The following is a 27,524-nucleotide window of genomic DNA, read 5'->3' on the forward strand; positions in this document are numbered from 1 at the left end:
TACAGTCAAAGCTCTATATAACGACCATTTAGGAGAATAAGAAAAATGGTTGCTATACCAGAAGGACGTTCATAAAATCAGTAACAAAACAATTAAAAGCTTGAAATTTTTATTTAATACTACTAATACAATATAGTATAACCTTATTTACAATATCTACTACAGAATTAAACCAAGAAAATTGAGCACAGTAAGGTTACAATTAAATTGTAAATTTCACTACATTGGCTTCATACCTATAAGACCTAACAAGAGAGAACATCTTTCACTGAAACTTCTTGCTCAACCATAGTAGATTCCTCATCTTCATCACTACAAATTTAAGAATATTCCACTGTCTGCAAAGCGTTCCTCTTCATTCATGCATATCCTGAAACATTCAATGTCCGTATCCATTTCTGTGTAATCTTTGAGGTGATATTTTTCTGTAAGCTCAGGTGATGACACACACACACTCAAATATTTCTTTCCTATTATCGGACTGTTCTTAACAAATAATAAAGGAAGCATGCGAAATTTTGCATCATTCAAGGTGGTAAACCCAGCACGTTTGAAGCAGTTGGCAATCACTTTTTTATACTTGATGCCATGCTGAAAGGCATAAATATATTGGCTGCAGGATGTTGATTTTGCACTGATTTTTGCTTTGAAGACAAAGCACAATTTTGTTTAATAGCATTCTTTGGTAGTTTTTCTTAAACAATTTTCCTTTCATTTGTTTGTAGCATCAATGTCCATGGCTGCATTTTCTCCACACTTTTTTGAAAGACAGGCCATGAGATTCTTAAATTTCTGGAACCATCCATCTAAATTTTTTAATTTTTCATTTACCTGTCCTGGTAAACTTTTCAATATCCATTTGATGTGCAAATGACTCAGCCTTAGCTTTTAAAAGATTACCATTTATGGGAACATTTTCTGCACATGTCATTATTAGCCATTCCAAAAGTACCTTTTCAAGATCCAGATACCTCACCTTTTGTGCTCAAATATTACCCAATGAAGCAGATTTCTCTAAACTTTCAATCTTTTTCCAATCTTCCAGAATAGAGAACAGAGTACTCTTAGGAATGCCAAACAGTTCGTTTGGCATTCCTAAGTTTCTTTGGTGATGTCAGTCTTAGAATGTGCACCATTATCTACAGCTTGCAAAATCCTAATTTTATCTGCAATTGGCATATCTATCTGCTTTTTTGAGCCACACCAATAAGCATACACTAACTATGTAAGGAACTTCAAGCCAATGTTCATTTCATTACTGCACTGTGAGAAAAGAGCATGGGAAATCTTAACAAATGAAATCTCATGTCAGGCTGTAATTACTTCCATATATTTGAAGCGTTCTGTCATTTTAAAACACAAATATTGTAATAAAAATGTAAAAATTCAGATTTAAGAGGTGGAAATTTATGGTTGTTACAGAGAAATCCTTTTATTTTCAAAGTCGTTATATTGAGCACAGTAAGGTTACAATTAAATTGTAAATTTCACTACATTGGCTTCATACCTATCAAGACCTAACAAGAGAGAACATCTTTCAGTAAACTTCTTCCTCAACCATAGTAGATTCCTCATCTTCATTACTACAAATTTCAGAAGAATTTTATACTGAAATTAATGAGAAATTGGCTGGGACTAACCACATAAACATTATAACTTGTTGGGATGTTAAAAAGAGCTTCAACTGTACTAGCTGAAGATCATCAAGCACAGTTTTGATCATCCACCTTCTACGGTCCATGTTAAGAGAATCCCCACATTTTCAGGATTCAAGACAGGCTCGGATTGATCTTGGTAATGCCAAGGACAATCCAAACATCATCTACTGCTTCTAGAGCAGTGGAAAAGCTGGTTAGGTTTGGATGGTATGTTTGTACAAATTAAAATTGCTACTCCTCCTCTTGCATGAATCCAAGACATTTGGAGTGTCTGTGTACATATATCTTGAGAACTGGGAAGTATAATTTGAAGATAAATGTGTTCACTGTAGACAAATGCAGGCAGAGTCATGCCAATGAATTAAACCTTTTAATTTATCTAAGTTGCTTCATGGGCCTCTACAATTTCAGAATGATTTTTTTTGCATTATTTGGTTTTGGATTTAGAAACTGGTCTAACTTTGTTTTTCCTTGACCCTGTTTAGATTTGTCTTAAACTCTCTTCTACTGTCAAACTGAAGGAAAGGAATTTCTATAAGAGTAAATATAGCAATTAGGTTGTATGCCACATCCTTGACTTGACTGTTTGTTTTAGTGCTTGAGAGCAACAAAATTCATAAAGTGTCCTGGTAAACTAAGATAAGCAGAACTAGAACTAGACAAACATTTGGAATGAATGGATCAGTGAAATGGGAGAGGGGGGTTTTTTTGGCTGATGCTGTCATCATCATTATCAGCCATTTTCAATCCACTGCAGGATGAAGGCCTCTCCAGCAACTTTCCAGTTCCTTCTGTTTTGAGCACTGGCCATCCATTTACTACCCAAAACTCATGAATTTCATCTATCTATCTCCACCTTTGTCTTCCAGGTTTTCTTCTATCTCCTCTTGGGTAACATTCTGTTATTTTCTTAGTCCATCTGTCATCATGTCTTCGAGCTATGTGTCCTGCCCAGGACCATTTTAGTTCTTTAGTTTTGATAAGAATGTCTTTTACTTGAGTTTGCTGCCTAATCCATGTGTTTCTCTTCTTATCTAACAGTCTGATTCCCAATATAATTTGTTCCATTCTTTGCTGGGTAGTTCTCAGCTTCTCTTCCATTCGTTTGGTGAGTGACCAGGTTTCACTTCCATAAGTCATGGTGGGGAGTATACATTGGTTCATTATTTTATGTTTCAGACAAACTGTGATATTGCTCTTCAGTGTGCGACTATATTTCCTGAATGCTATCCATCCAAAATTTATTCTTCTCTTGACTACCAGCCAAGTATCATTATTACAGCTAATATCTTATCCTAGATAAGTATATGACTCCACCTTTTCAATTACTGCTCCTTCAATCATTATTTCCCTTTCTGTGGCATACTGATTCATTTTCTTCAATGCATGTTCTACCTCATCAGGAAGAATATCGGGTATGTTGTATGTGTTGCTAATTTGCAATCCATCTTCCCCACTGCTGGCATCATTCCCTCGCTCCTTGTATAATTCTCTATAGTAGTCTTCTGCTATTTGAATTATAGCCTTCTCTGCTGTTTATAAGTACACCATCGCTATTCTTCAGTTTCAGTATCATTTGTCTTTCTGTATTACTGCTCATGGCCTGCTGATTTAAATTAGCATTAGTAGACGCATCTGATGCAAGAAAGCAAGCTTATGCATCATCAGCCAAAAAAAAAAAAAAAAAAACACTTCCACTTCACCCCTCTGTTCGTTCAAAATACCTGTCCAGCTGAGCCTTAAACTTATTTAGGCTATCAACTTCCACGACAAGGGATGGAAGTCTGTTCCACCAACCAACCACTCACTGGCTAAAGGCAAATTTCCGCATGTCTATCCTACATCTGTCTTTCCTCAATTTGAATTTATGCCCTCTCAGGTGATTATTCTGAGCGAGAGGAAGAATCCCATCAGCATTTAGTATCTCAAACCATTCAATGCTTTATACACCTCTATCAGATCACCTCACTGGTGCCTAGTCTCCAGACACTGTAATTTGCAAAACTTAAGCCTTTCTTCGTAACAGCACCCCTTTGTTCCATTCACTAATCTTGTTGCCCTTCTCTGTACTCGTTCCAGCAGCTCTACATCCTTCTTGAAATGAGGCCTCCAGACCTGTATACAGTACTCTAGGTGTGGCCTGACCATTGCCTTATACAAGGGAATAATCACCTCCTTATCCCTGCTAGAAAAATTCCTATATATCATTGACAATACACCATGAGCTACTCTTGCAGCCCGTCTGCACTGCTCAGAGAACTTCATATCTGCCTGCACAACCACCCCCAGGTCCCTTTCATTCTCTACCGCTGTCAGTGTAGTACCACAGAGTTGATACGTTGCTCTGGGATTGCTGTTTTCCATGTGTACTACTTTACATTTGTCAATGTTAAACTTCATTTGCCACCTCTCAGCCCATCTGCTCAACCTTTCCAGATCCTGTTGCAGCAGCATAGTGTCAGTAGTGTCCTTGACAACCTGCCTACCTTTGTATCATCTGCAAACTTGAACATTAAGCTTGATATACCATCATCAATATTATTTATGAATACAGAAAACAATAATGGACCCAACACTGAGCCCTGAGGGACTCCACTAATAACATTAGTCCACGACGAGCAGTGTCCATTCATTACCACTCTCTGTCTTCTCCCCCTCAGCCATCCCTTTATCCATAGCAGCAATTTGCCTCCAATGTCACACTGCTCCAATTTGTGCAGCAGTCTTCCATGTGCAACAGTATCAAAAGCCTTTCTAAGATCCAAGTATATAATATCAAAGTTATTCCCTGCATCCAGTTCCTTTGTGACTGCATCATAGTATCCAATCAAATTGGTCAGGCAAGACTTCCCCTTAACAAAACCATGCTGTGTCCAAGTTATAACAGAAGTCTTGTCTAAATGATCCTGCAGTGCTTCTTTAACTAGTGCCTCCATTAATTTTCCTGGAACAGAAGTTGAACTCACAGGTCTATAATTGCTTGTGCCAGCCTTTGATGCTCCTTTGTGAATTGGGGTCACATTTGCACATCTCCAGTCTGTGGGTACCTCCCCTGAGTCCAAGGAAGCTCTCATAATTATGGCTAAGGGTTTGCTTACTTCCTCTGCTGCCTCCTTTAATATAAATGGATAGATCCCATCCACCCTGAGTGCCTTTCTTGTGTTTATCTTCGACAATTTCTCCTCCACTTTACTCTCAGTTATTACAAGATTCTCTAGCTTACTGCTAGAGTTGAATACACCTCTGGCTTTCCCCTCGCTAAATAACTCCTCATGTGTGAATGTCGATGCAAAATATTCATTTAGTTTGTTAGCTACCTGAGCAGGATCATCAACAGTTGACCCATCGATATCAAGTGGACCAATCTGATCCATCCCCTTCCTTCCAGAGTTTACATAAGTAAAGAACTCTTTGCTGTTTTTCTTTGCATCCCTTGCCAAAGATTTCTCGTAATCTGCCTTTGCCTGCCTAACCTCCTTTGTAACTTGGTTACAGATCAACTTATATCTATTATAGGCTTCTGTGTCATGTGTTGATTTGTATGTATCAAATGCATGTTTCTTCTCTGCCATATGCCTCATCAGTTCATCTGACATCCATTTAGGTCTAAACCTTGAACAATATTTCTTAGTTGGTATGTATAGCCTAGTAGCTTCCAAGATAAGTTCTTTGAATGCTTCAAATTTTGCATTTGCTGTTGGTAACATCATCAGTTGGTCCCACTGTATAGAATTTAAATACTGTCTCAGTCCATCATAGTCGCCTTTACGAAAGCAATAACCCTTCCCTTTACCCCTAATGGTAGTTACCACTTTGAGTAAATCCCACTTCAGCACACTGTGATCACTGCCACCTAGTCGTTCATTTATCCGCAGATTCTTAATGCATGAAGAATCACTACTGATAATCAAATCAAGAGTATTCCTCCCTCTAGTTGCCTCCCGAACATGCTGATGTAGAAAACAATCATCCAATAAATCCACAAAAGCCTTGCTAGTGTGTGAGTGACCAGCCCCCAAATTCCAGTCAATATCTGGGAAATTAAAATCTCCCATTATAAGACTCTCTGATTTACTGGCCCACTCTATTTCCCTGTACAGTTTCTTATTATACTCATCAGAGTCATTAGGCCTATAGCACACTCCTACTCTCAATTTTGATCTCCCAATGCTTATGTCACACCAAACTGATTCGACACTGCACTGTCCAGCGATGTCCACTGGCTTCACTTCCTTGGATTTTATGTATTTCTTAACTAATAGCATAACCCCTCCTCCCTTCCTATCCAGTCTATCCTTTCTGTAGATGTTCATCATCATCATCATCATCAGCCATTTTCAATCCACTGCAGGATGAAGGCCTCTCCAGCAACTTTCCAGTTCCTTCTGTTTTGAGCACTGGCCATCCATTTACTACTCAAAAACTCATGAATTTCATCTATCCATCTCCGCCTTTGTCTTCCAGGTTTTCTTCTAGCTCCTCTTGGGTACCATTCTGTTATTTTCTTAGTCCATCTGTCATCATGTCTTCTAGCTATGTGTCCTGCCCAAGACCATTTTAGTTCTTTAGTTTTGATAAGAATGTCCTTTACTTGAGTTTGCTGCCTAATCCATGTGTTTCTCTTCTTATCTAACAGTCTAATTCCCAATATAATTCGTTCCATTCTTCGCTGTGTAGTTCTTAGCTTCTCTTCCATTCTTTTGGTGAGTGCCCAAGTTTCACTTCCATAAGTCATGGTGGGGAGTATACATTGATTCATTATTTTACGTTTCAGACAGACTGGGATATTGCTCTTCAGTATGTGACTATATTTCCTGAATGCTATCCATCCAAAATTTATTCTTCTCTTGACTTCCAGCCATTTATCATTATTACAGCTAATAACTTGTCCCAGATAAGTATATGACTCCACCTTTTCAATTACTGCTCCTTCAATCATTATTTCCCTTTCCGTGGCATACCTGTTCATCATTACTTTTGTTTTAGCCATATTCATCTTTAGTCCAAAATCCTTACTAACTGTACATAACTGATTAAGATTTTCCTCTAATTCTTTGGGATCGTGGCTTATGACTACAATGTCATCTGCAAATCGTAAATGGTTTAGGTACTCTCCGTTCACATTGACTCCTTTCTGCGACCAGTCTAATCTTCTGAAAGCTTCCTCAAGGGCAGCAGTAAACAGCTTCGGAGATATTGTGTCTCCTTGTCGAACTCCTTTCTCGATTTTAAATTTCCTACTGTCTTTGTCTAGTCTAATAAAGGATGTAGCACTCTCATATATTTTCTTCAAAATCATAATATATGGAGTATCTATGCCTTGTCTTTCCAGTGCCCAAAACATTGCCTTATGCTGTATGGAGTCAAATGCCTTTTCATAATCCACAAATGCCAGGCATAATGGTGTTTTATATTCATTTGCTTTCTCCATTAGCTGTGATATTACGTGAAGTAATATCACAGCTAATAAATTTCTGTAGATGTTGTACTCCCCAAATTCCAGTTCTGCATTCCTTATATCTGTGTGACACCAAGTCTCTGATATCCCAACAATATCTGCCTTTGATGTTTTGAGCAATACCTCAAATTCATCAAATTTATTTACTAAATTCCTAGCATTGGTGTACACGCAAGTATACATGCACCTATTTCTATTCTTAGCTACCCTAACACAACCCATGTGTTTACTTGTACCGCAATGACTCCCAGCAGTCTCTGAAATATCCTGAATCTTGTTTTTCAGGCTTCTGCTCATTCCAATAGAAGCAGTGCAAGAATCTCTTTCACCTCTGCCAGTGGCTACTGTTAATCTATTCATCTTTCTCTCCCCCCAAGCAAGCAGTTTTCCGACCCACCTAACACTGCCTCGATAGCACCAGCAAATATTCTTGCACCCTTTCTATTTAATTGTATCCCATCCCTGTAGAAGCAATCGCTCCTGTTAACAAGTACAGTCCAGGCTGAAAAAAAATTCTACCCCTTGAGCATTGCACAATCTTTCCAGGGCCGAATTGATCGACAAGGCTCTCATCATATACTCCCTCCTATCGTGTCTGGGCAGAATTGCAGTCACTTTCAAATTCAACAGTGACCTGTACTTGTTAAGCAATTCTGCCGGTCTCCTACTCTTGATATCATTAGTGCCAACGTGTACAGCTATATCATCTTTTGTGCCCTTAAAAGATGATATCTGCTCTACAACGTCATCAACTGTTGCCCCTAGCAGACGTACCCTGGTCCTGTTCCACCTATCCTTTTTACAAAGCATGTTCCCCGTTTCCCTGACAATAGAGTCACCAACAACTACTAGTTCCTTTGGGACCAGCGCATTCTGCCTTGGGGGTTGCCGCTGTGTTTCACGATGACCAAGTGCAAGCTCCGCCGTTGATGTGGGCAGCTGAGAGCTTGATGTGCCCCTCAATTTAGTTCCTTCAAGGGCATCCACCCTGTCCTTCAAGCTCTCATATAGGCCCATAAGAATACTGAGTTGTTGCCTGATTTCGATACACTCCTTGCATAGCGTGCACACAAAGACATCCCCCATGGCAATATCATGTCCCGTACCTGAATGCTCCACAAACATCATGCAAGCTGTGCATTTTAGAAGGCTGTGATTCAGAAGGCAACTGTCCCCCTCAGTTCTCCTCTGAGCCAGAGCACTTCCATTAGCTTGACCCTTTTGTTTTGCTGTTCTGGTCTGAGTCATGATTACTTTTAATTTAAATAAAATTTCAATTTCAGTTTATAACCCTAACTTATCTCCCAACACAGTTATAACGGGATATATATTTTTTAGTGTCAAGTATTAATTATCTCCGAGTTCCCTTTACATAACTTCCGTATCAGTTATGTATTAATTAATTATGTTACATTTGTAATCTAAGTCGGTATATGTATTTAGTTAAAAGTGCAATTTAAATGCCAACGAAGTTCAACAAGTTTAATAGATTTTACCGATCGCTGAAAATATTATAACCTATACTATACTAACGCTATCTAGGTTCGAAATATAACGATTGTATGACAAAGACAAAGGCAGGAAGTTACTAATGGTAATCTATGGACACTTAAGTATTAATTAACTTTCAGATCTCGCTGTCTCAATTCGAATAAACTAACGATCCTTACTAGGTCTATAAGCTACTTACAAAAAATAATTTGATGTAAAAAATATTCAATAAGCCGCTAAACATGGCTAAAAAACTTCTCATTCAACGGAGTTGCAACTTGTAACACGTGGATTTGATACCCTTACCGATACTTTTATGCAATTACAAGGCCGAGTAAAGAATAAATACACCAGATTAATCAGAAATATCACAAAATAATGCTATACTACTAAATTTAAATCAAAAGTTTTAGAAAAACAATAATTTCAAATCAATAAATAAGAAAAATCCACTTAGCGGCTTTGAACACGTCTGGCCACTACTAGCCTCGTTTTCCCTCATCCTTTGTTTCCTTTGTTTTCCCTTAATGCTTGTTCTACTTTTCTTGTGTTAAATCTTCTTATGTCCACTCTGAGTCTCTTTCTAATGGCTTTGCATAAATCAGTATACTCAATTTTTTCCTTGTCAGTGTTTACCTTGCTCTTCATTTTTCACCTTCGGTTCATCATAACAAGTGTTTCTTGACTAATTTTTTCTTCTTATTTCTTTTTCCCTATAGGTTTCTTGGGCTTTATCACTTTCAGAAAGTTGTAATATTTCTCGTCGATATCTTGGTCCAGAGCAGTCTGCAGAAGCTCAAACTTGTTCTTAAGTTCCAGTACATACTGCATTTTCTTCTCTTCTGTTTTCTCAAAGAACTTTGAATTATTTACTCGAGTCAGTTTTTTTCTATCCTTTCCTACATCTATATCAAGTGTACATATTATCATTCTGTGATCGCTTCCAACATTTACCTTTATTCAGGACGGTAACATAGTTCACAATATATCTTCTGTTAGAGAGGATGAAGTCGATTTCATTAGTTGTTAATCCATTTGGACTCTTCCATGTCCACTTTCTGTTCACCCTTTTCTTGAAAAAAGTGTTCATTACTGACAATCCTTGAGATTCTGCAAGTTCCACAAGTCTTTTGCCTCTTTCATTTCTTTCACCAATTCCAAAATTTCCTATAGTTCCCCTTCCTGCGCTGTTTTGTCTTTTTCCAACCTTAGCATCGAAGTCCCCCATAATAATAATGTAGTGGGTTTTCTGCTCGTCTTGATGACTCTCAATTTCGGTGTACATTTCTTCAACCACTTCATCATCATGGCTCGATGTTGGTGCATAAATCATTATAACCTTTAGCTTGTACCTCTTAGAAATCTTGAGTATTAGTCTTGACACCCTTCGTGGTGTACTTTTGAATTCCAAAATGTTGTTTTTTAAATCTTTATAGACCAGAAACCCAACTTCACCTTCACTCCTTTCACTGTTTCCATTGGTGTACAGCAGATTTCCACTTGATAAACTTATAAGTGATTCATTTCTCCTTCTTGTTTCAGCCAAACCGATGATATTCCAATTCGCATTTTCTAATTCCTTTTCCAGCTCTAATATCCTGTCTTCACCGATGAGTGATCTTACATTGTAACAGGCCAAGTTCAGTTTCCATGCATGGCAACCTGGCCGTACCCAGAGATTCTTAGCACCCTCTGCTTCCACTCTGATCTTCTCGCTGCCATAAGAGGGGGAGTGAAAGCCGCTGGGGACTGAGGGCCATTTGTTTTGTCGTGCTGTCATATGCTTGAGGGTTTGGTCTTTTCCTCTTCACGCTGACCAGGCGTCTTGAAGAGAACCACTTTACACATTCGTTGCCACCTAAGTGACGTAACAGGGCTTACCATCGAGGAGGGGTGCATAAGTGGATTTTAGGGAGGCAGGCCAACCGGACTTCTCCTAAATATTCTGTAATAGAAAGATATTGGATTCATCAGTGTTTTGGACTGAGTGTCTGATAACACACAGGATACCTGTTTCCCTCTAAGCCCCACTGATGATGTATAAGCTTGCTTTCTTGCATCATGTGCCTCTACTAATGCTAATGCTAAACTTGAATTATCACCATCCTGATTGGTTTTAAAATCAATTAGACTGAGTTGACAGTGAAAATTAAATTCAGAGCAGATTAGTGGTTTCACAAACTCTTTCTTTACGGCCCTTCTGCTTTTGTCAACATTGCTTGCCAAGCTGGATAAACATTCATCATAAACACTCATCACATATTGTGATGAATAATACTCTTATATCTAGTTGAGATACTTGATCATCCTATCATGTCCAAATTACTCAAGTGATAGATGTGTTGTTTGTTTGTTATTTGGTTTTTTAGGAGCATTAGCAACTAAGACCATATTGCTCTGGGGATATGCAATGGTCATTCCCTAACCTTTCCGCATCCTCTGTATTTGGTGGTCATGAGCTCAAATCCCAGTCCAATCAAGAAGCGAATGCTATGCACTGCTTCTCCTGCCCACCTGACTACAGAGGCGCCGTGTTGTTTGGAGGTAAATCAAACAATTCACTGTCAGAAATACAATACCAGATAGTACTGCTTCCATCCTCGATTGGCTTTATTAGCTTGGTTTCCTCATACAATCATTATATAAAACTTTTTAAGAAGCCATCCAGTAGGATCAAGCTTCCTTCTTCAATGTGCTTTTAGCAATTTTCACATCAGCTGTTCTTTGATGTGGCAATGTGTTTTTTCAATAATATGGAATAAAAACGTTCTTTCATTGCAACAATGCAGTCACTGGCTGGTTATCTCTCTCTCTCTCTCTCTCTCTCTCTCTCTCTCATTTCAGAGCAATTTCCAAAGTGATTTGAAAGTGTTTTCTCTCCAATAAACTGATTAAAGAGAATATTAAAGTTATTTAATATACAAAATTTATTTCAGTTTTAGCTTCTTCCAAATAAAAATTCATAAAGGCAAGACACCTTTCTTATTGTATAAATAACTGACTTCATTAACACACTAACCACTGACCTCTTTATCCCAGGATCACTGGTGGCTCCACTCCTGTCTCCACGTGGCAGGGCCAGTAACCTGAGTATAAATTGAATACTCGGGACAAAAAGTGCAAACAAGGACCCCTTAATCTCAGTGATTATGGTGTCTATAAGATCAAACCTTGAACATCAATATCTCAACCAAAAAGAATCAAAAAAAGATGATTCGTCACCAGATTTATCAGCATTCCTAATCATACATTTGTTATCCTTTTAGCCCAAACCTCTTAGCAGCTTACCCACATTTCTTTTATATAAGAGCATAGAGGTGGTAATAGTTGCTCCTATAATGGTGAAAACTTTCCTTGGGAGATCTCCATGTGAAAACATTTCACCCCAATCATTCTCGGCAGCTCTTGAAATATATGAATTTTGGAGGCTTTCCCATTTCAGAAACCACACAAAAAGAAAATCTATAAAGGGATCATTTCAGAATGGGACCTCAATGTTCCTGAGGAATAAATAATTGAAGAACTTAAAGCATAGTGCATCATCAATGTTAAAAGAATAATGACCAAACAGGGTAGTGTTCTTATCCCCACAAGGAACATTATTCTCACCTTCAGCACACCAAATTCTTCTGCATTAGTTAAAACTAGCTATCTTTTTTTTCTAAGAGATATACAAGGAATACTACCATACATTTTGTCCATAGACACATCCACTCAGGTTTTTCAAATGCCAAAAATACTGTCACTGCAAAACAGCTTGTCAAGTTATGGCTATCTACACCTTTTGTGACCCAAAGGACCAATCCCTGTCTGAATACATTTCTGCAATTCCACAGTATTGCAGAAATTTGGAACATGCAAGGTGAGCACCCCAACTATTGGGGTGCTCACCTTGCATGTTCCAAAGCTTGTGAAACATGGAAAGTGGGTAAGAATATTCTAAAATACAAGGTCTCATACCAAAAAGCATGCTAAAGCAGTCAAAACCACTAAAGATTTTAAAAATTAATAAAAAATATATAATATATATAAAAAAAAAAAAAGGAGAAGCACCACACAATTTGTCCCACACCACTAATAACACTCATCACGAAGTATTTTATATCAGAAGAAAACAGACAGACCTTCGATGCTGATCCAATTCTGTTTTTGGGTTTCCTCTAGGCCAGAAGAGCTTGCAACATCATTATAACCATTTTATTGCCTCCAACATAATAGCATAGCAGCTGTAACAATGGGTATCCCAGGACCACAGCAGGCCTAGGTATTGAATATACGCATGTAGCCAATAACAGAGAAGTAATATAGACAATGAACTAAGAAAACTCAACTCTGAGTTGGGGGGAAGGAAAGCTCATATTTCAGCAAATAAGCAACGATGTGTGTGTGTGTGTGTGTCACATGCAAAAACAGAACCTCACAAAAGAAAAAAATGCAATAAACTCAATAAATTATATACATAAAAGCCTAAATACTATAAAATTTCAGCATAGTATTAAACAGCCAATAAGGACTGGCTTGGTTACACAATAAAAGCATGCATGCGCGCGCACACGCACACACACACACACACACACACACACACACACACACACACACACACAGTCACCTAAAAGAGCAATGTCACGTTTTCACCAATGTGTCAACTTATATATCAGAATATATAGTAACTGAATGTAGGCAAATGAAACTTTTTATTTTATTTTTGCTAATACCATATTAATTTCATTCCTTGCATTGCACTGCAAAATTGAATATTAATAATAAGCATTATTTCATCATTAATGCATTTTAGATGTATATTATTCTGTATCCAAATTTGAAAATTCACCAGACGAACCTAACTTCTGTATCTTTAAACTCAGCACACTGTCCAAGCTGATGACAAACTGTCCATCCTTCTTGGTGTCCTCCTTCTAACAGCTGCTGACAAGCCTTCTGACATATACCAAAATCTCTGACCTGTGGAGGATGGGGGATTTAAAAAAATAAACGAATAAAATAAATAAAAATTGAATAAACATAAATAAATCATACATAAATAAAACCTTACATACTTTATAACACAATTAATATAAAAAATAAATGACAGAAACTAATCAGTAATTTTTTAATTATTGCCATGCTTCCTGCCAACTAGAGAGGACACAACTTCTTGCTAAATTATATCTAATTCACTGCAGAATCTGAATAATACTATGCAACTCTAATAACAGATATACAAGTTGGCAGTTATAAAGGTATTAAAATAGTGACTGCCTTGTTTACTTCATGGTGCATGCCAATTTTTCATGATTGTAGGGTATAAGATGACATGCTTCATTTTATTTTATCTAAGAAAAAGAATGAACTCTGGTTACATACATCGTTGTCATATTCAATTTATCAGTTTTCTAAATAAATCATAAGTTTCCATAAGCTACATGCTGGCACCATGAAATCTGCCATTAAAAATAAAAATGATGCCACCACCAGCATGTGCATGTACAAAAATGCACATTTAAAATTTTGGATTCTATTCACCTCTTCATTTTTTTAAACATTAAGAACAAACCCAATTCCCAACAAGAAATAAGAGTGTCACATGGGACTTTTATGACCTACAGTGAAGCAAAGTCAATAATCTGAATAACAGCATCAGTATGAAAATATTTCCCCACCTACAGTTTAACACCTATTATTCAGTTACTCTGAAAGGTAACAGTACTTGATAATGAAGAAATCCTTCCATTCAAAACAAATCCAGTTTTGTAACAAATTATTAAAATGCAGCATACAATGCATAATAATTTAAGTTGCCATTACATTACTCAACCACCTACAATATTTTAAAACAGAGCAGTATCTAAATTTATATAAATATATAAAATTCCTGCTATCAATTTCTTTCTTTAAATTCAAAAATAAGTAAATAAAAAGTATGTTTGTTTTCCAATACATAACAGTTAATTTACAAAATACAACAAATCAGTCAATTTTCCAATCAATTATAAAGACTAGACCTTTTACACAGTCAATTACAGAACTGCAGTGGACTGATATACTTGCTAACCTTATAATTTTGTTTTAATTTTTCAATGTCTGCTTATTCAAAGCAATGGTTCTCAAATTGGTGTCTATCAATGCATATCAAGGTGTCCATCATTTTTGTGATTTAGAAAAGGGAAACAACAATATGCACAGAGTTTATACGCATAATCTGCCACTTAGTGAAATCTCAGCTATTAACTACTGGAACAAATACAAACTGAGTGACTCTAAGGATTCCTTTGGTTTTGTATCTTACATAGGGTCAATCAGGCATTGTGCTTTATATGTAAGCCTGCTGTGAGGTAAGCATCATATATGTGTTTAATCACAGCTCACTTACCTAGCCTTTCTTCAATCTTTCACTGCAAACTATCCCCTATTTTGGCTAGCCTTCGACTTACAACACTAAATTTCCAGAGTTTTTATTTATTATATGTAAGATCACAAAAATGAGGACTCAATGCTACAGTAACCACTGAATAATAAGAAATAATCTTACTGTTGTCACTTTTCTAACAGCTTAAAGCTTTTGAAGAGAAAAGCCATATTAATTATTTTCATTTATTTTAATTTGCCACATTTACAAGTTGCAGACAAACATTGCTGATCTTAACTGAATAGTCAATATATTATTTTTATAATTAGGTACATACAAGTATAAAATATTCCTTCCAAGGATTTTCTTTGAATGATATAAAATAACATTATTCTATTGTATTAAGCAACAGGAATTTGTCTTTACCTCAAAAGCAGCACTAGCAACAAGAGATAACACCTTAGCTTCCCTTTCTCTTTTGTTATTTTCACACACTCTTAAAAGGAAAGCAAGTTTCAACAGCTAAATATAAAGAGAAACAGAAATACTATTAGTTTCACTAAGAGTGGGTATAATCAATAAAATCAAAAAGTTCTGTATATGTGCCAAATAAATATTAAAAGGGGCACCAACACTTAATATTCAACAGCAATTCAGAAGTGACAAATTTTAACCTATGTGCAAAGACATTATTTTAGGTTGGCACATGTAACTTTCCTAAAATATCTGTGTAAGCCCACTTCCAGGAGACCACTTAGAATTTCTCATGACAAATGCAAACTATAGGACTTGCTAGCATCATTCTGAGCATAACCCAATCTAAATTACTGTGAGTGAATACAACTATTTGCACAGTTGCATCTTCTTCATTTGTTCATTCAACTTCTGTTTTCTGGGACAACCTTAATCATATTTCCAGCAAATTAAAATTTACAGACATTCAAGTCTAATGTCAACAAATGTCTTCTTAACTTTCAGCCCATGCATAGTACTAGGTACTACAGGTTCTAATACCTCTCATGTTTGTGGTTTTCATAGAAAAAAAAAAAAAGTCAGCCAGACATGAAGCTCTGAACTCTGACTGCAGACTTTTTTGAAAATACTATATACATATACTTGCACACACATAGTAAATAAGTAAATCTACAGCCATTGTTAATCCGCTGCAGGATGGAGGCCTCCTCAACAAGTCATGTTAGAGAAATGGACCATAATCTGCCACATTTGTTCAGTGAGAGTTGGCTAATCCACTGTATTTAGCAGTCAGTAGCACATTCCAGCTCCTGACCACTCGGCTATGGAGGCCACTCACTCACTCACTCACTCACTCACACACACACACACACACACACACACACACACACACACACACACACACCTTTTTAAATTATTATTTTTTAATTGTGATCCCAAACATGAAAGGAATGATATACAGCAATTTTGCTAGACATATGAGATGATTATCATGTTGTGCAAGGCAATAGTGAGGTCATATATCAGTACTGCATACAGGTTTAGAAGCCTTATTTTAGAAAGGACATGGATATATTGGAATGGCTGCAGAGAAGAGGAACAAGATGAGTGAGAGAACAAAAGGATGTTCTTACCAAGAAAGTCTTCAGTTCTACAAATTGCAGCATCTGGAGACTACATCCTACAAAATCTGATCAAGACTTTGAACAGATTAAGTAAGCTCAATGATGATGGCATCCTTACTCTTGCTAGGATTAAATATATGGGTTATAAATTCAATCTCAAATTACAATACATTTCTAAAATTCTCTGTTTTGACCAACTGTTGCAGGTTGTTAGGTACATGGTGCTGTGGAAGTGGGAACTCTGAATAAAATTGATGAAGAACTGGACAAACTCTTAGATGGGATGGAGAGTTGATATGGAAAGGTTTTTTTTTTTTTTTTTCCTGATGCTGTATAAGCTTTCTTGTGTCATTCATTGATCACTACTATTACTAACATTATCATTTTGGACAGTAATCTAGAGGTGGAACAGTCACAACACCCAGTCAGCATGGCTTGGCATATCACAAAGTGTCATCAACAGGTTGTGCAATCAATTCCAAGAAAATGAACCCATTTGCAGACATAAAGGTTAGAGTCATAGATAATTAAAAATGTCAAGGAAAGTTCTGCCCCAAACCCTTTTTTCTTACCTTTCTAAATTAATGGTTAAATGCTACCTAGTTATCTGGGTACTTTTCAATAGCAAAGGAGACATGGTATCAACCTAAACCATCTAAAATTGCCAGCAGAAACACAGACTTTTATGTGAAAAGAGATGTGTGTGTTTCACTAAATTGTCAATAACACAGAATCAGAATAATGTGAGCAAACCAATACTGTAATTTCAATTAATGACGAATTATATCATATGCTCTTCACAGATAGATCAAGGTAGAGCTAGCAACAATATTCTTATCAGGTCCTAGTGTGATGTGAAAGATGAATATGAATCAATCCTGTGGATGCGAAAATTTATTTTTATTTTGTTACACAGAGCATTAAAACTACGATAAATGAATTAGCTTTTGGCTGGGTGGCAGCCTTCATCAGATTAAAATACTTTGAATGGCAGTTGGAATAGAGATGCACTGCCAGGATGGTGCGTGAGGCACGTAGTTAATTGTTTGTTGATGTTTGTGGCTGTGACGTATGGTGGTGACGTGGCCAGCGTTTGTCTATGGACAGAATTACTGCTTCTGTGATGGGGTTAAGTTGACAACCACTGTTCCTGTTCAACGAGGTATCCGAGCATTTTATACTTAACGATTCCAACCAGGTGCGCCTTAGGTAATGGTGGGACTTGTCCACAACCACGACATCGCGGTGTGGGTCGATGTCGTGGTGGTTTGTCCAGACATGCTCGGCAATAGCTGAGTGTTCTACATCCGCCACACGGATCGCCCTTTTATGTTCTGAGAGGCGTTTCTCGAGTCGACGTCCAGTCTCTCCAAAGTAGCAGCTCGTGCAGTCACGGCAAGAGATGCGATAGACCAAACCACTCTGTAGAAGGGTGGGGACAGGTGTTTTTATGTTGGAAAGGAGAGAACGCAGTTTCTTGCCTGGGAGTTGGATGCACTTTATCCTATGCGATCTTAGGATTCTACCGATCTGCTGTGACAGGTTGGGGTAGTATGGGATGAATGCCCTCGTGGATGACTCGTCACTGTTGGCATTGCTGTTGGTCGTCACGTTGTCGCGTGCTTGTAGATCACACCTGTTAAGGACGTCGATGGGGTAGCCACACCTCGTAAGGTCTACTTTGACTCTGGTGATCTCTTTGCGCCTTTCATCTGCAGAGCTGGAGTGTGTCCAGGCGCGAGTTAGCAAGGTTCGGGCGGTTGAGAGGAGGTGGCCCCGTGCGTGTGCTGACTGGAAGTTGGTAAATTGGCCAGCACACATAGGCTTACGATAAACTGTCGTCTTCAAGCATGTGTCTTCGCGCCGGACAAGTGTATCTAGGTATAGTATAGAGTTGTTCGACTCCAGCTCAATCGTGAATTTTATGAAGGGCGACAGTGAGTTGAGGTGGGTTAGGAGTCGCTGACCTGAGTCTCTAGGGATCACTACGAACACATCGTCTACATAGCGACACCAAAAGGCGATGTGATCCGGTGCGTGTGTAAACGCACGTCCCTCTAACTCCTCCATCACGATGTTTGCTGTGACCGAGCTGACAGGGGAACCCATGGCTGTGCCATGTATCTGCTGGTAGATTGAGCCATTAAACATGATTGCACCCCCTGTTAAGCACAGTCTGAGGGCGGCGGAAATGTCATCAGGCGTCAGCTTAGTTCTGTCGCTAAGGGTTCCATCATTATCCAAGAGTTGTTTTGCGCAAGAGATGGCAAGTTCCACTGGGATGGAGGTAAAGAGTGATACGACATCGAACGATGCCATGACTTGATCTTGCGAGATGGATATAGTGCGGATCCTTTCTATGAACTCAACACTGTTGGAGACGGTGTAGGTGGTCTTGCCAACTAGAGGAGAAAGAAGTCTCGAGACAAATTTAGACAGCTCGTAAGTCGGTGATCCACAGCAGGATACAATAGGTCTTAGTGGTGTGCCTTCTTTGTGCACTTTCGGCGGGCCGTAAAACCGTGGGATCTGACACCCGGAGGCAGGGAGGTCATTACGGGTTGACTGTGTGATTTTCCCTTGCTTCAGCTAAGTGTTGATGAGGATATTTACCTCTGACTCCCATCGTTCCAAAGCCTTGTTGGGGTTGATGGTTAGGGGTTTGTAGACGGTAGTGTCTCGCAAGAGCAGTAAGGCTTTCGCCATGTAATCAGTGTGGTTCATTACAACTGTACGACGGCCTTTGTCCGCCGGTAGAATGACGATGGACGAATCCCGTTTCAGTGCCTTGAGGGTATAAATCTGTATACGGCTGAGGTTTGAAGAGACGGGGCGAGCATGGTGTAGAACTGCTGCAGTCTTTAAGTGGATTGCGTTGGCAACGAAAGTGTAGAGTGATTCTCTTCAAGAGGCCTGGTCAGCATGAAGAAGAAAAGGCCATACCTTCCAGCAATTTATTAAACATGGCAACACAATGAGACAAATGGCCCTCAGTCCCCGACGGCTTTCATTCTCCCTCTTAAGGCAGCAAGATGATCAGAGTAGAAGCAGAGGATGTAAAGAATCTCCAGGTATGACAATACAGAGGCTGCCATGCATGACGATAACAGATTTACCAAGTCGGCAGCAATTCTGTGCAGGAGCTGTGGGCTACTCTGTAGTTTATCTCTACTGCTATCCTGATTGACAATGAAAAGCTGTTTGCTTTTTTTTTAAGCTCGCCGCAACTGAAACAGATCCTACACTAGAAGCCTCTTCACAGACTAGAAAACTGTCATCCATCCAGATCACGCACCTCGGCGGCATGGCTGCATCTGCTCCACAATCTCAAAGTCAGTCTCTCCTCCCACAACAAGCTAAAGCTGACAGAAACCTCAGCATCTTCTTCTGGTCCATGCATCTGAACAGTCAGAACTGAAGACTAGTGGAGAGGTGAAAGAAATGGTACAGAATACTCTAAAGAATGACTTAAAGATGATCAAGATCAAGTCATACATAGCAATTTGGAAAAGGGGAATCCTTCTTGAAACCACAACCAAGGAGGATCTGAGAGTCCAGATCCTCCTTGGTTGGCTGGCAGCTGAATATCTCAGCTGCCAGCCTGCGTAGTAAAGTTACAGGCCCGTGCATGTAAGTTTACTACGTTAACCTAGTAAAGTTACATACATCTTATGCAGTTTATGTGCAGAAAATTTTCTACTATTGTTTATAACTCATTCGGCTTTTCAACCAATAAAAAAACCACAAATAAACAATGTTACATGCCGGATTGTATCTACTCACAAAACTACCAATTTTATTTTAATTATGGCAGTAGGGCCTAATTCGAAGTGAACTGTCTAACGCAGAGAACCGCTAGGTGGTGGAAATTGGTAAAGAGTTGATTCTTATGCTCTGCTGTTTAGTTCAATTTAGTAAAGACTTAGTCTTAAATTAAATATACTGTATTTAGTAAAACTTCCAAGACACACTGCTCTGCCCCTAATCATCATAGATACCTGCTTCAACCACCAAACCTAATCATTTTCTCTTCCCTACAAGAACGTGCCAACTAAATCCCAATAATCTGGAAACTCCTTTTTCTGCCTTTTACAAAATGCCACTAGAAGATCTAAACCAAGCAGAAGAACACACGGAAAATCCTTCCGATGTTGTACAGATCATTGACTCAAGAGAAGAAGCAGAGGACCTGAAGCCCACTCCTGCCTCCAAAAAAAAAAAAAAAAAAAAAAAAAGATGGCTTCCCCAAAATCTGACAGGGAAACCAAGTCCCAAACTGATCCCAAGGAACACACAGAACAACAAAGTCAGCAGAACGATCATGTAGAAGAGGTGCACATATTGGACCCCACTCTGCGTGAGAATCCCATCTTACAGAAGGTATTCGCACTCAGAGCAGCACTTGAGAACTTGTTTAAGGAACCAACCAACCAACTCACAACCATGATCAGGGCTTACACTGTCTCCTCTGATGCAAATTGGAGACTATCCTCCTTACAACTCACACAGAATGCCAAATTGGAAGCTTAATGGAAGGAGAAACAAAACAAATGCAACAATGTGCCCCTTCGCACAAGCACTGAGCACCGCCACTAACATGACAAAGACAATGTGTAATAGAGCACAACCTGCCAAGAGAAAAACCCTTTTGAAACAGCCAAATTTGGTTGTTCTGCACCTGACGACTCCAGACAAGACCCAGTCGAGCAAAGAACTAGACTGAAGCCATTGCCAAACTAAGTAACGACTTTAAGACAACTAGAATAAAAGAAGTTAGAAAGACCAGGAATACAGGCATCTTGATTGAGACAGAGATGAGAGAAGTAGAAAAAATCATTAATACTCCCAAGATATCAGAGCTTGGACTCCTTGGCAACAACACCTAAATGGAAAGGCCCGTCCATAGTAATTTATGACTTGGACAAGGATTTTGCGTCAAACCAGCTGGCTGATGAAATCTATCAGAGAAACCTATCTCGCGTCCTACCTGACCAAGATGTCCAAATGCTGCTTACACCAAAATACAGTACCAAATCCACAATAACTGGATTGTAGAACATGCTCCTGCAGCTTGCTGATTAGTTTAATTTAAAGGACAGACCAGAATCTTTATCAACTGGGGCATCCACCACTTCTGCAAACATGTGACTGTGCGCAAGTGTTTTAAATGTTGTAGTATGGCAATACGATACATACCTGCACACAGACAGTGTCAATATGCAGCCACTGCTCCGGAAAGAGCCACACTTTCAATAATTGCCCTAATAAGGGCATACAGCCAGTCTGTGCTAACTGCAAGGCCCTGAAGATGGACTCTGCACATTCAATAACAGATAAAAAGTGCCCGGCATATCTCAAAAATAAGAGCTTACACCAAATAAGACTTGGTTATGGAGACACACCCTAAGAAGTACTGAGGTCAAGTTTCTTCAAATAAATTCGCAGAGGGCCAGAGTAGTGGTCAACCAGATACAACTCAAAGCGAAGGAGGAGAGCATTGTTGTTATAATATTCCAAGAATCATATTCCCATATGAAGGCGGTCTGGGGGTATCGCTTGACAAAAAATTATACAAACAGATGATGATACTCGCTGGACCGCTATTGTCATTAGAAATCTGAACGTTACAACCACTAGAATAATTCACCTATGCACAGTCTGGGCCACTTGTGCCTACATAGTCACCGGCATGGGGGCTCTCTACGTAGTTTCCCTGTATTGTCGACCAGGAGAGGACATTACTTTTGCCATCAGATATCTTCATGCAGTAATAAATATTGAAAAAAATAATCATTGGCACTGATGCCAGCTGCAGGTCTCTGGTATGGCATAGCCACACACCCGACCATCAAGGTACTGAGAATGGGCAAAGATTGGAGGAGTTCATGGCCAATGCACCAATAACAGTACTAAACCTTCCAAACAACTAGCTGACTTTCTGCAATATGTTATGGGAGGCCACTATAGATATTTCAATGGCCTCTAGGAACATTGCCAACAATATCAATGGGTGGACAGTTCAAGATGCTTGGACCACATTCGATCATTGTTATAACATTCCAGCTTGCTAGATCGTTAACTAGGACTGCCATACAAAGACAAAAGCAACATAGATACGCCATCCTGAAAGGATTCTGGAGCTATGACAACTGCCGTACAGGAACAACCCGAACCGCCTCCAGAGAAAGACAACAGCCCTTATAACTCAGAACTGCAATGCTACAATAACCAAAAAGAATCCAGCTCTGGGTGCAGTCCCTTGGTGGAACCGGGAATGCAGTAGCTCAGCAGGGAAGCTCAGACCTGATGAAAGACATTCCAGAGGGCCAGAAGATCTTGGCCGGCAGCAGAGGTGGGTGTGTGTGTGTGTGTGTGTGTGTGTGTGTGTCTGTGTGTGTGTGTGTGGTATGGGTGTTTAATGACACACAAGCAGCTGTGGCTATAGTGTGCTTATTCATAGGAATGTTATATATAATAATTAATATGAAGCCAGCTCAATTTCATTTCAGCTCAAACTATTTATATTCGCTCATAAATTCCAATTTCTTTCAAAAAAACAGGTAAATTTCACCAATATTTGCCTTCTCTCCAATGATATGATTTAATGTGATCGATTCTTGGAGTTTAGCCAGAGAAAGAAATACTGACGTTCGATGTTGTTGATAGTGTGGACAGTCAATCAAAATATGTTTGACTGTTAGACGTTCCGAGCAGCATGAGCACTGAGGAGGATCATCGCCTGTGAGTAGATGGAGGCGAGTCAGATGAGTATGTCCTATTCTAATCCGTGCGAGTACCACTTCTCACCGAACTGTGTGAATGCTTGAGTGCCAAAATTTTGGATCTAGTTTCAATTGGAAGAGTTTATTATTTGTTTGTTTATGCCATAGCTCTGTTCACTGTGCATGGTACACTGCTTGAATTATGATATTATAATCAGAAGCTGGAATGAAGACAGAGGTTAAGTCTAAAGTTGATGGATTTTTAGCAGAAATATCAGCCAGTTCATTCCCTTTAATGCCTGCATGCGCTGGAATCCAGCAAAACTTCACTAGTTGTTGGCAGTCTTCAATTTTCAACAGCAAACTCCTGATCTTATTTATAACAGGGTGATCCTTATGAAAGGGATTCTGCATTGCTCTAATTGAGCTGAGAGAGTCTGTGTAAACTAAATATTTTGCAGATGTGTGAAGATTCAAATTTTCTAGAGCTAATTGAATTGAATATAGTTCCGCTGGAAAGCTGCTGTACTCAGGTGGAAGAGAAGCTGATATGTTGTTGTGCTTGGATTTTTCTGGTGAAAAGGCTACTTAGGCCATATTGCACCTATCATAGTAGTTAGTATTAGTTTTATTGGCTTCTATGGAAGCAGCTAGAAACGGTTATATAAACCTATTCGTTTCAGAAAGGAAAAAAATTCTGTAAGGTTTGAATTTTTCGCCTATCATATGACGAAGTGACAATTCTTGTAAGTTTGACAGACAAGTGAATGAAATTAGACAGGAGTTGTTATGCAAGGTGCATTCTAGGAGTATGTGTTTTATTGTGAGTGGCCTGTGGCAATGTGAACACTGTGGAGGGTCATTACCTGATAACAGAAATAGATGGGTCAAATGGGTGTGGCCTATTCGGGCTCTGGCCAGGACAACCTCTTCTTGTCTGTTTGTGCGAAAATTGGAGGCCCATAATTGGGGTATAGGTTTAATTTCAAGGAGTTTGTTATGCATCTGCGTTTGCCACTGTAGTGTCCATCGTTCCTTACATATATTTCGTATATGGATTTTGTAGTCACTGAGCGGGACCAGAAAATTCATTGCGGATGTGCTGGATGGACGCTTGGCAGCATCATCTGCAATTTCGTTTCCTGGTATTCCAGTATGGCCTGGGATCCGGGAGAAGACAATGCTTTGCCGATGATCTTGGAGACGAATCAACTCTGATCTGATTTGCTGTAGTAACGGATGACTAGATGGGGAAATCTTTTGCATTGCTAATAGGGCACTTTGAGAGTCTGTGTAGATTATGCTCTTTTCGATTGAGAGATGGAAAATGATTTCCAGAGCAAGCTTTATGGCATATAATTCAGTGGTGTAACTACTGCATTCTGTTGGAAGTGACACAGAAGTGATAGTGTCATGGAATACCACTGCTGCACCTGATCCATTCTCGGACTTTGAACCGTCAGTATATATTTTCGCGAGGTCGGGATAACATTGTAAATGTGCAATGTGGAGTTGCTGGATGTTAGTACTCGTTAAAGAGTGTTTCCCCCATTGGTGGAAATAATTATCACAACACGGCATGATGACAGACCATGGAGGAACGTAATCTATAGGTTCTTGGTGGACTTTATTGAGTTGTATATTCCAGTTTTCTGCTAGTTCCATTAACCTAATACCTGCAGGCCTAATTGCTTGTGGTTTGTTTCTATAAAAGGTCTTGAGTGGCAGATCATTAAATATTGACCAATTGGGATGGGTCGACTGGCTTTGGACCTTGGTTGCATAGTTCAGTAATAACATCTTTCTTCTGATGTTTAGAGGAGCTTCGTAGGCTTCCACATAAAGACTTTGCACTGGTGATGTTCTGAACGCACCTAAAGCTATTCTTAGAGCTGAATGTTGAATAGGGTTCAGACGAGATAAGACACTTTCCCTAGCAGAATCGATTGAGAGATGGAAAATGTAGTTCATGTTTTGAGAGTGGCAGGAGATTGTTAGATCATCGGCATAAAGATATGAGTCCACTGTTTTCGGAATAATTTCAGTTAAGTGATTAATTCTAATTGCGAATAGAGTGGCGCTGAGAACGGACCCTTGAGGGATTCCTTCTTCCTGAACAAAATTTTTAGAGAGAGTTCCCCGGTAACGAACTTGAAAGGATCTTTGTTCTAAAAAATTTTGGATGAAATATGGCAAATTTCCTCTCAGGCCAAGAGAATGTAGATCCTTTAAAATGCCAAAACGCCATGTGGTGTCAAAAGCTTTCTCAATATGCAGACAGACCATAACGAGATGCTCTTTTTTGATGAATGCATTTCTGATATTTGCTTCGGCTTTAATCATAAGGTCCAATGATGATCGATTTTTTCTGAATCCAAATTGATTGTTATTGATTAACTTTTGGGACTCAAGATACCAAGTCAGGCGGCTGTGAATCATTTTTTCGAGGGTTTTGCTCAGACAGCTGGTAAGTGAAATTGGTCTGTAGTTTTGAGGAACAGAATAGTCTTTACCAGGTTTTTGGATAGCCAGAACGTAGGAATGACGCCAGGAGCTTGGGTATGTATGTTCGGTGAATATTCGATTGAGGAAGAACAGCAGTGATGAGTGTGACTTTGGATCTAATTTTTGGAGCATTATATAAAATATCCCATCAGGGCCAGCGGCACTGTTCCTTGTGTTGGTAAGAGCATGCTGCAGTTCAACCATGGTAAATGGTTGATTATATGTTAGTGCACCTGTCAGTGAACTTCAGTTTGGATTTTTCAGTTACACTTTTAATTTTTTGAAATGATTGGTCATAGGCAGTTGAGGAGGACAATTGAGAAAATACAGATCCTAGTGCATTTGCAATTTCTGCAGGAGTAGAGAGTTCCTGTCCATTCCAGTTAATTAGTGGAGTAGGTGTTGGAGGTATTTTGCCATTGAACGATTTTATCTTATTCCAGATCAGTCTGATGTCTGTATTTTTATTAACTGAGGAGGCGAATTTAATCCAAGATTCTTTTTTTGCTTTCTGTCTGATATAATGGGCTCTTTCTCTAAGTCGCTTATAATTAATAAGATTGGAAGTGGTTGGATGTTTGTGGAATTGATTCCAAGCTTTGTTTTTCTCTTTTTTTGCATTGTTGCACTCTTCGTTCTACCAATAATTTAATTTTCACCTTTTCCTGACTTGGTATTGTGGAATTGCAGCGGTTGCAGCTGTTAGAATGTGGTTGGTTATATGTTCAGTAAAATGGTTGATAGAAGAGCACTGTATGATATGGTTGTCGAACGAGACAAGCGTGCTATATTTTATCCAGTCAGCCTTTGGAAATTTCCATTTTAGTGGATTGTCTGTTGGTAATGAACAGGAAGTTTGAACTTTGCATATTATTGGGAAATGATCGCTGTTGTGAGGGTCGTTAAGAGTTACCCACTGGATATTCGGATAGAGCACTGGAGAGCAAATGGAAAGGTCTATTGCGGAGGTTGATCTGGTAGGAAAATGAACATAGGTAGGAGAGCCAGTATTCAACAATGTTAAATCCTGTCTATCTATTAACGTTTCAACAAGCTTTCCACGCCTGTCTAAGTTGGAAGAACCCTATAATGGGTGATGAGCATTAAAGTCACCTAGTAGACAGAAGGGAACTGGTAGTTGCAACACAAGATCTTCGATTTTCTGAATAGAATATGGACGATTAGGTGGAAGATAAATTGAGACCAATGTAACGGTGAATCCAATTACTATGCGTGTGGCAACAGCTTCTAAAGAGGTTTGCAATGGAATGCATCTGGAAGGAACTCTTGAGTCCAACAGGATGGCTACTCCTCCATGAGCACTATTAGTGTCAAATCTGTCTTGTCTGCAAATAGTGTAATTTTTGACTATAGTGGAAACTTGGGGAGACAAGTTGGTTTCCTGTAGGCACATAGCTACCGGATTGAAGCAGTGAATTAGTTCATTAATATCATCGATGTTGCTATGAAAACCTCTACAATTCCATTGAATGATGTGTTCCATTATTTGGTTTTGTTCGTGGAAGATGTATCTGACTGCTTTTTATAAGTTGACTGTTTATGACGGTCCGGTTTTGGTTTTTCTTTTCGGGGAAAAGTGGGGCGTCCCGATTCATTGCTATCGTCCATATCATCTTCTGCATGTATTTCAAGCAGTTCTTCTTGACCGATAGAATCATCCGTATCCATGCTTGTTAGACCTGATACTTTCGTCTCAGCAGAATACGATTTTTGCAAATTTTCTGC

General features: G+C 39.0%; 1 protein-coding gene across 1 annotated transcript in view; it reads right to left on the minus strand.

Annotated features, from left to right (window-relative positions):
• The window catches only part of LOC150089359 (NBAS subunit of NRZ tethering complex-like), a 1,057,261-nt gene that overhangs the window by 556,974 nt on the left and 472,763 nt on the right, over positions 1-27,524 (minus strand). Inside the window, exons 34-35 of the mRNA XM_090389247.1 lie at positions 15,380-15,475; positions 13,448-13,569 (exon numbers count right to left, since the gene is read on the minus strand). Coding sequence (XP_090245373.1) covers positions 13,448-13,569; positions 15,380-15,475 — 218 coding nt within the window. The remainder of the gene's footprint in view (positions 1-13,447; positions 13,570-15,379; positions 15,476-27,524) is intronic.

This window comes from Mastigoproctus giganteus, chromosome 2, assembly GCF_048544385.1.
Source record: "Mastigoproctus giganteus isolate SK-2022 chromosome 2, ASM4854438v1, whole genome shotgun sequence".
Taxonomy (NCBI): domain Eukaryota; kingdom Metazoa; phylum Arthropoda; class Arachnida; order Uropygi; family Thelyphonidae; genus Mastigoproctus; species Mastigoproctus giganteus.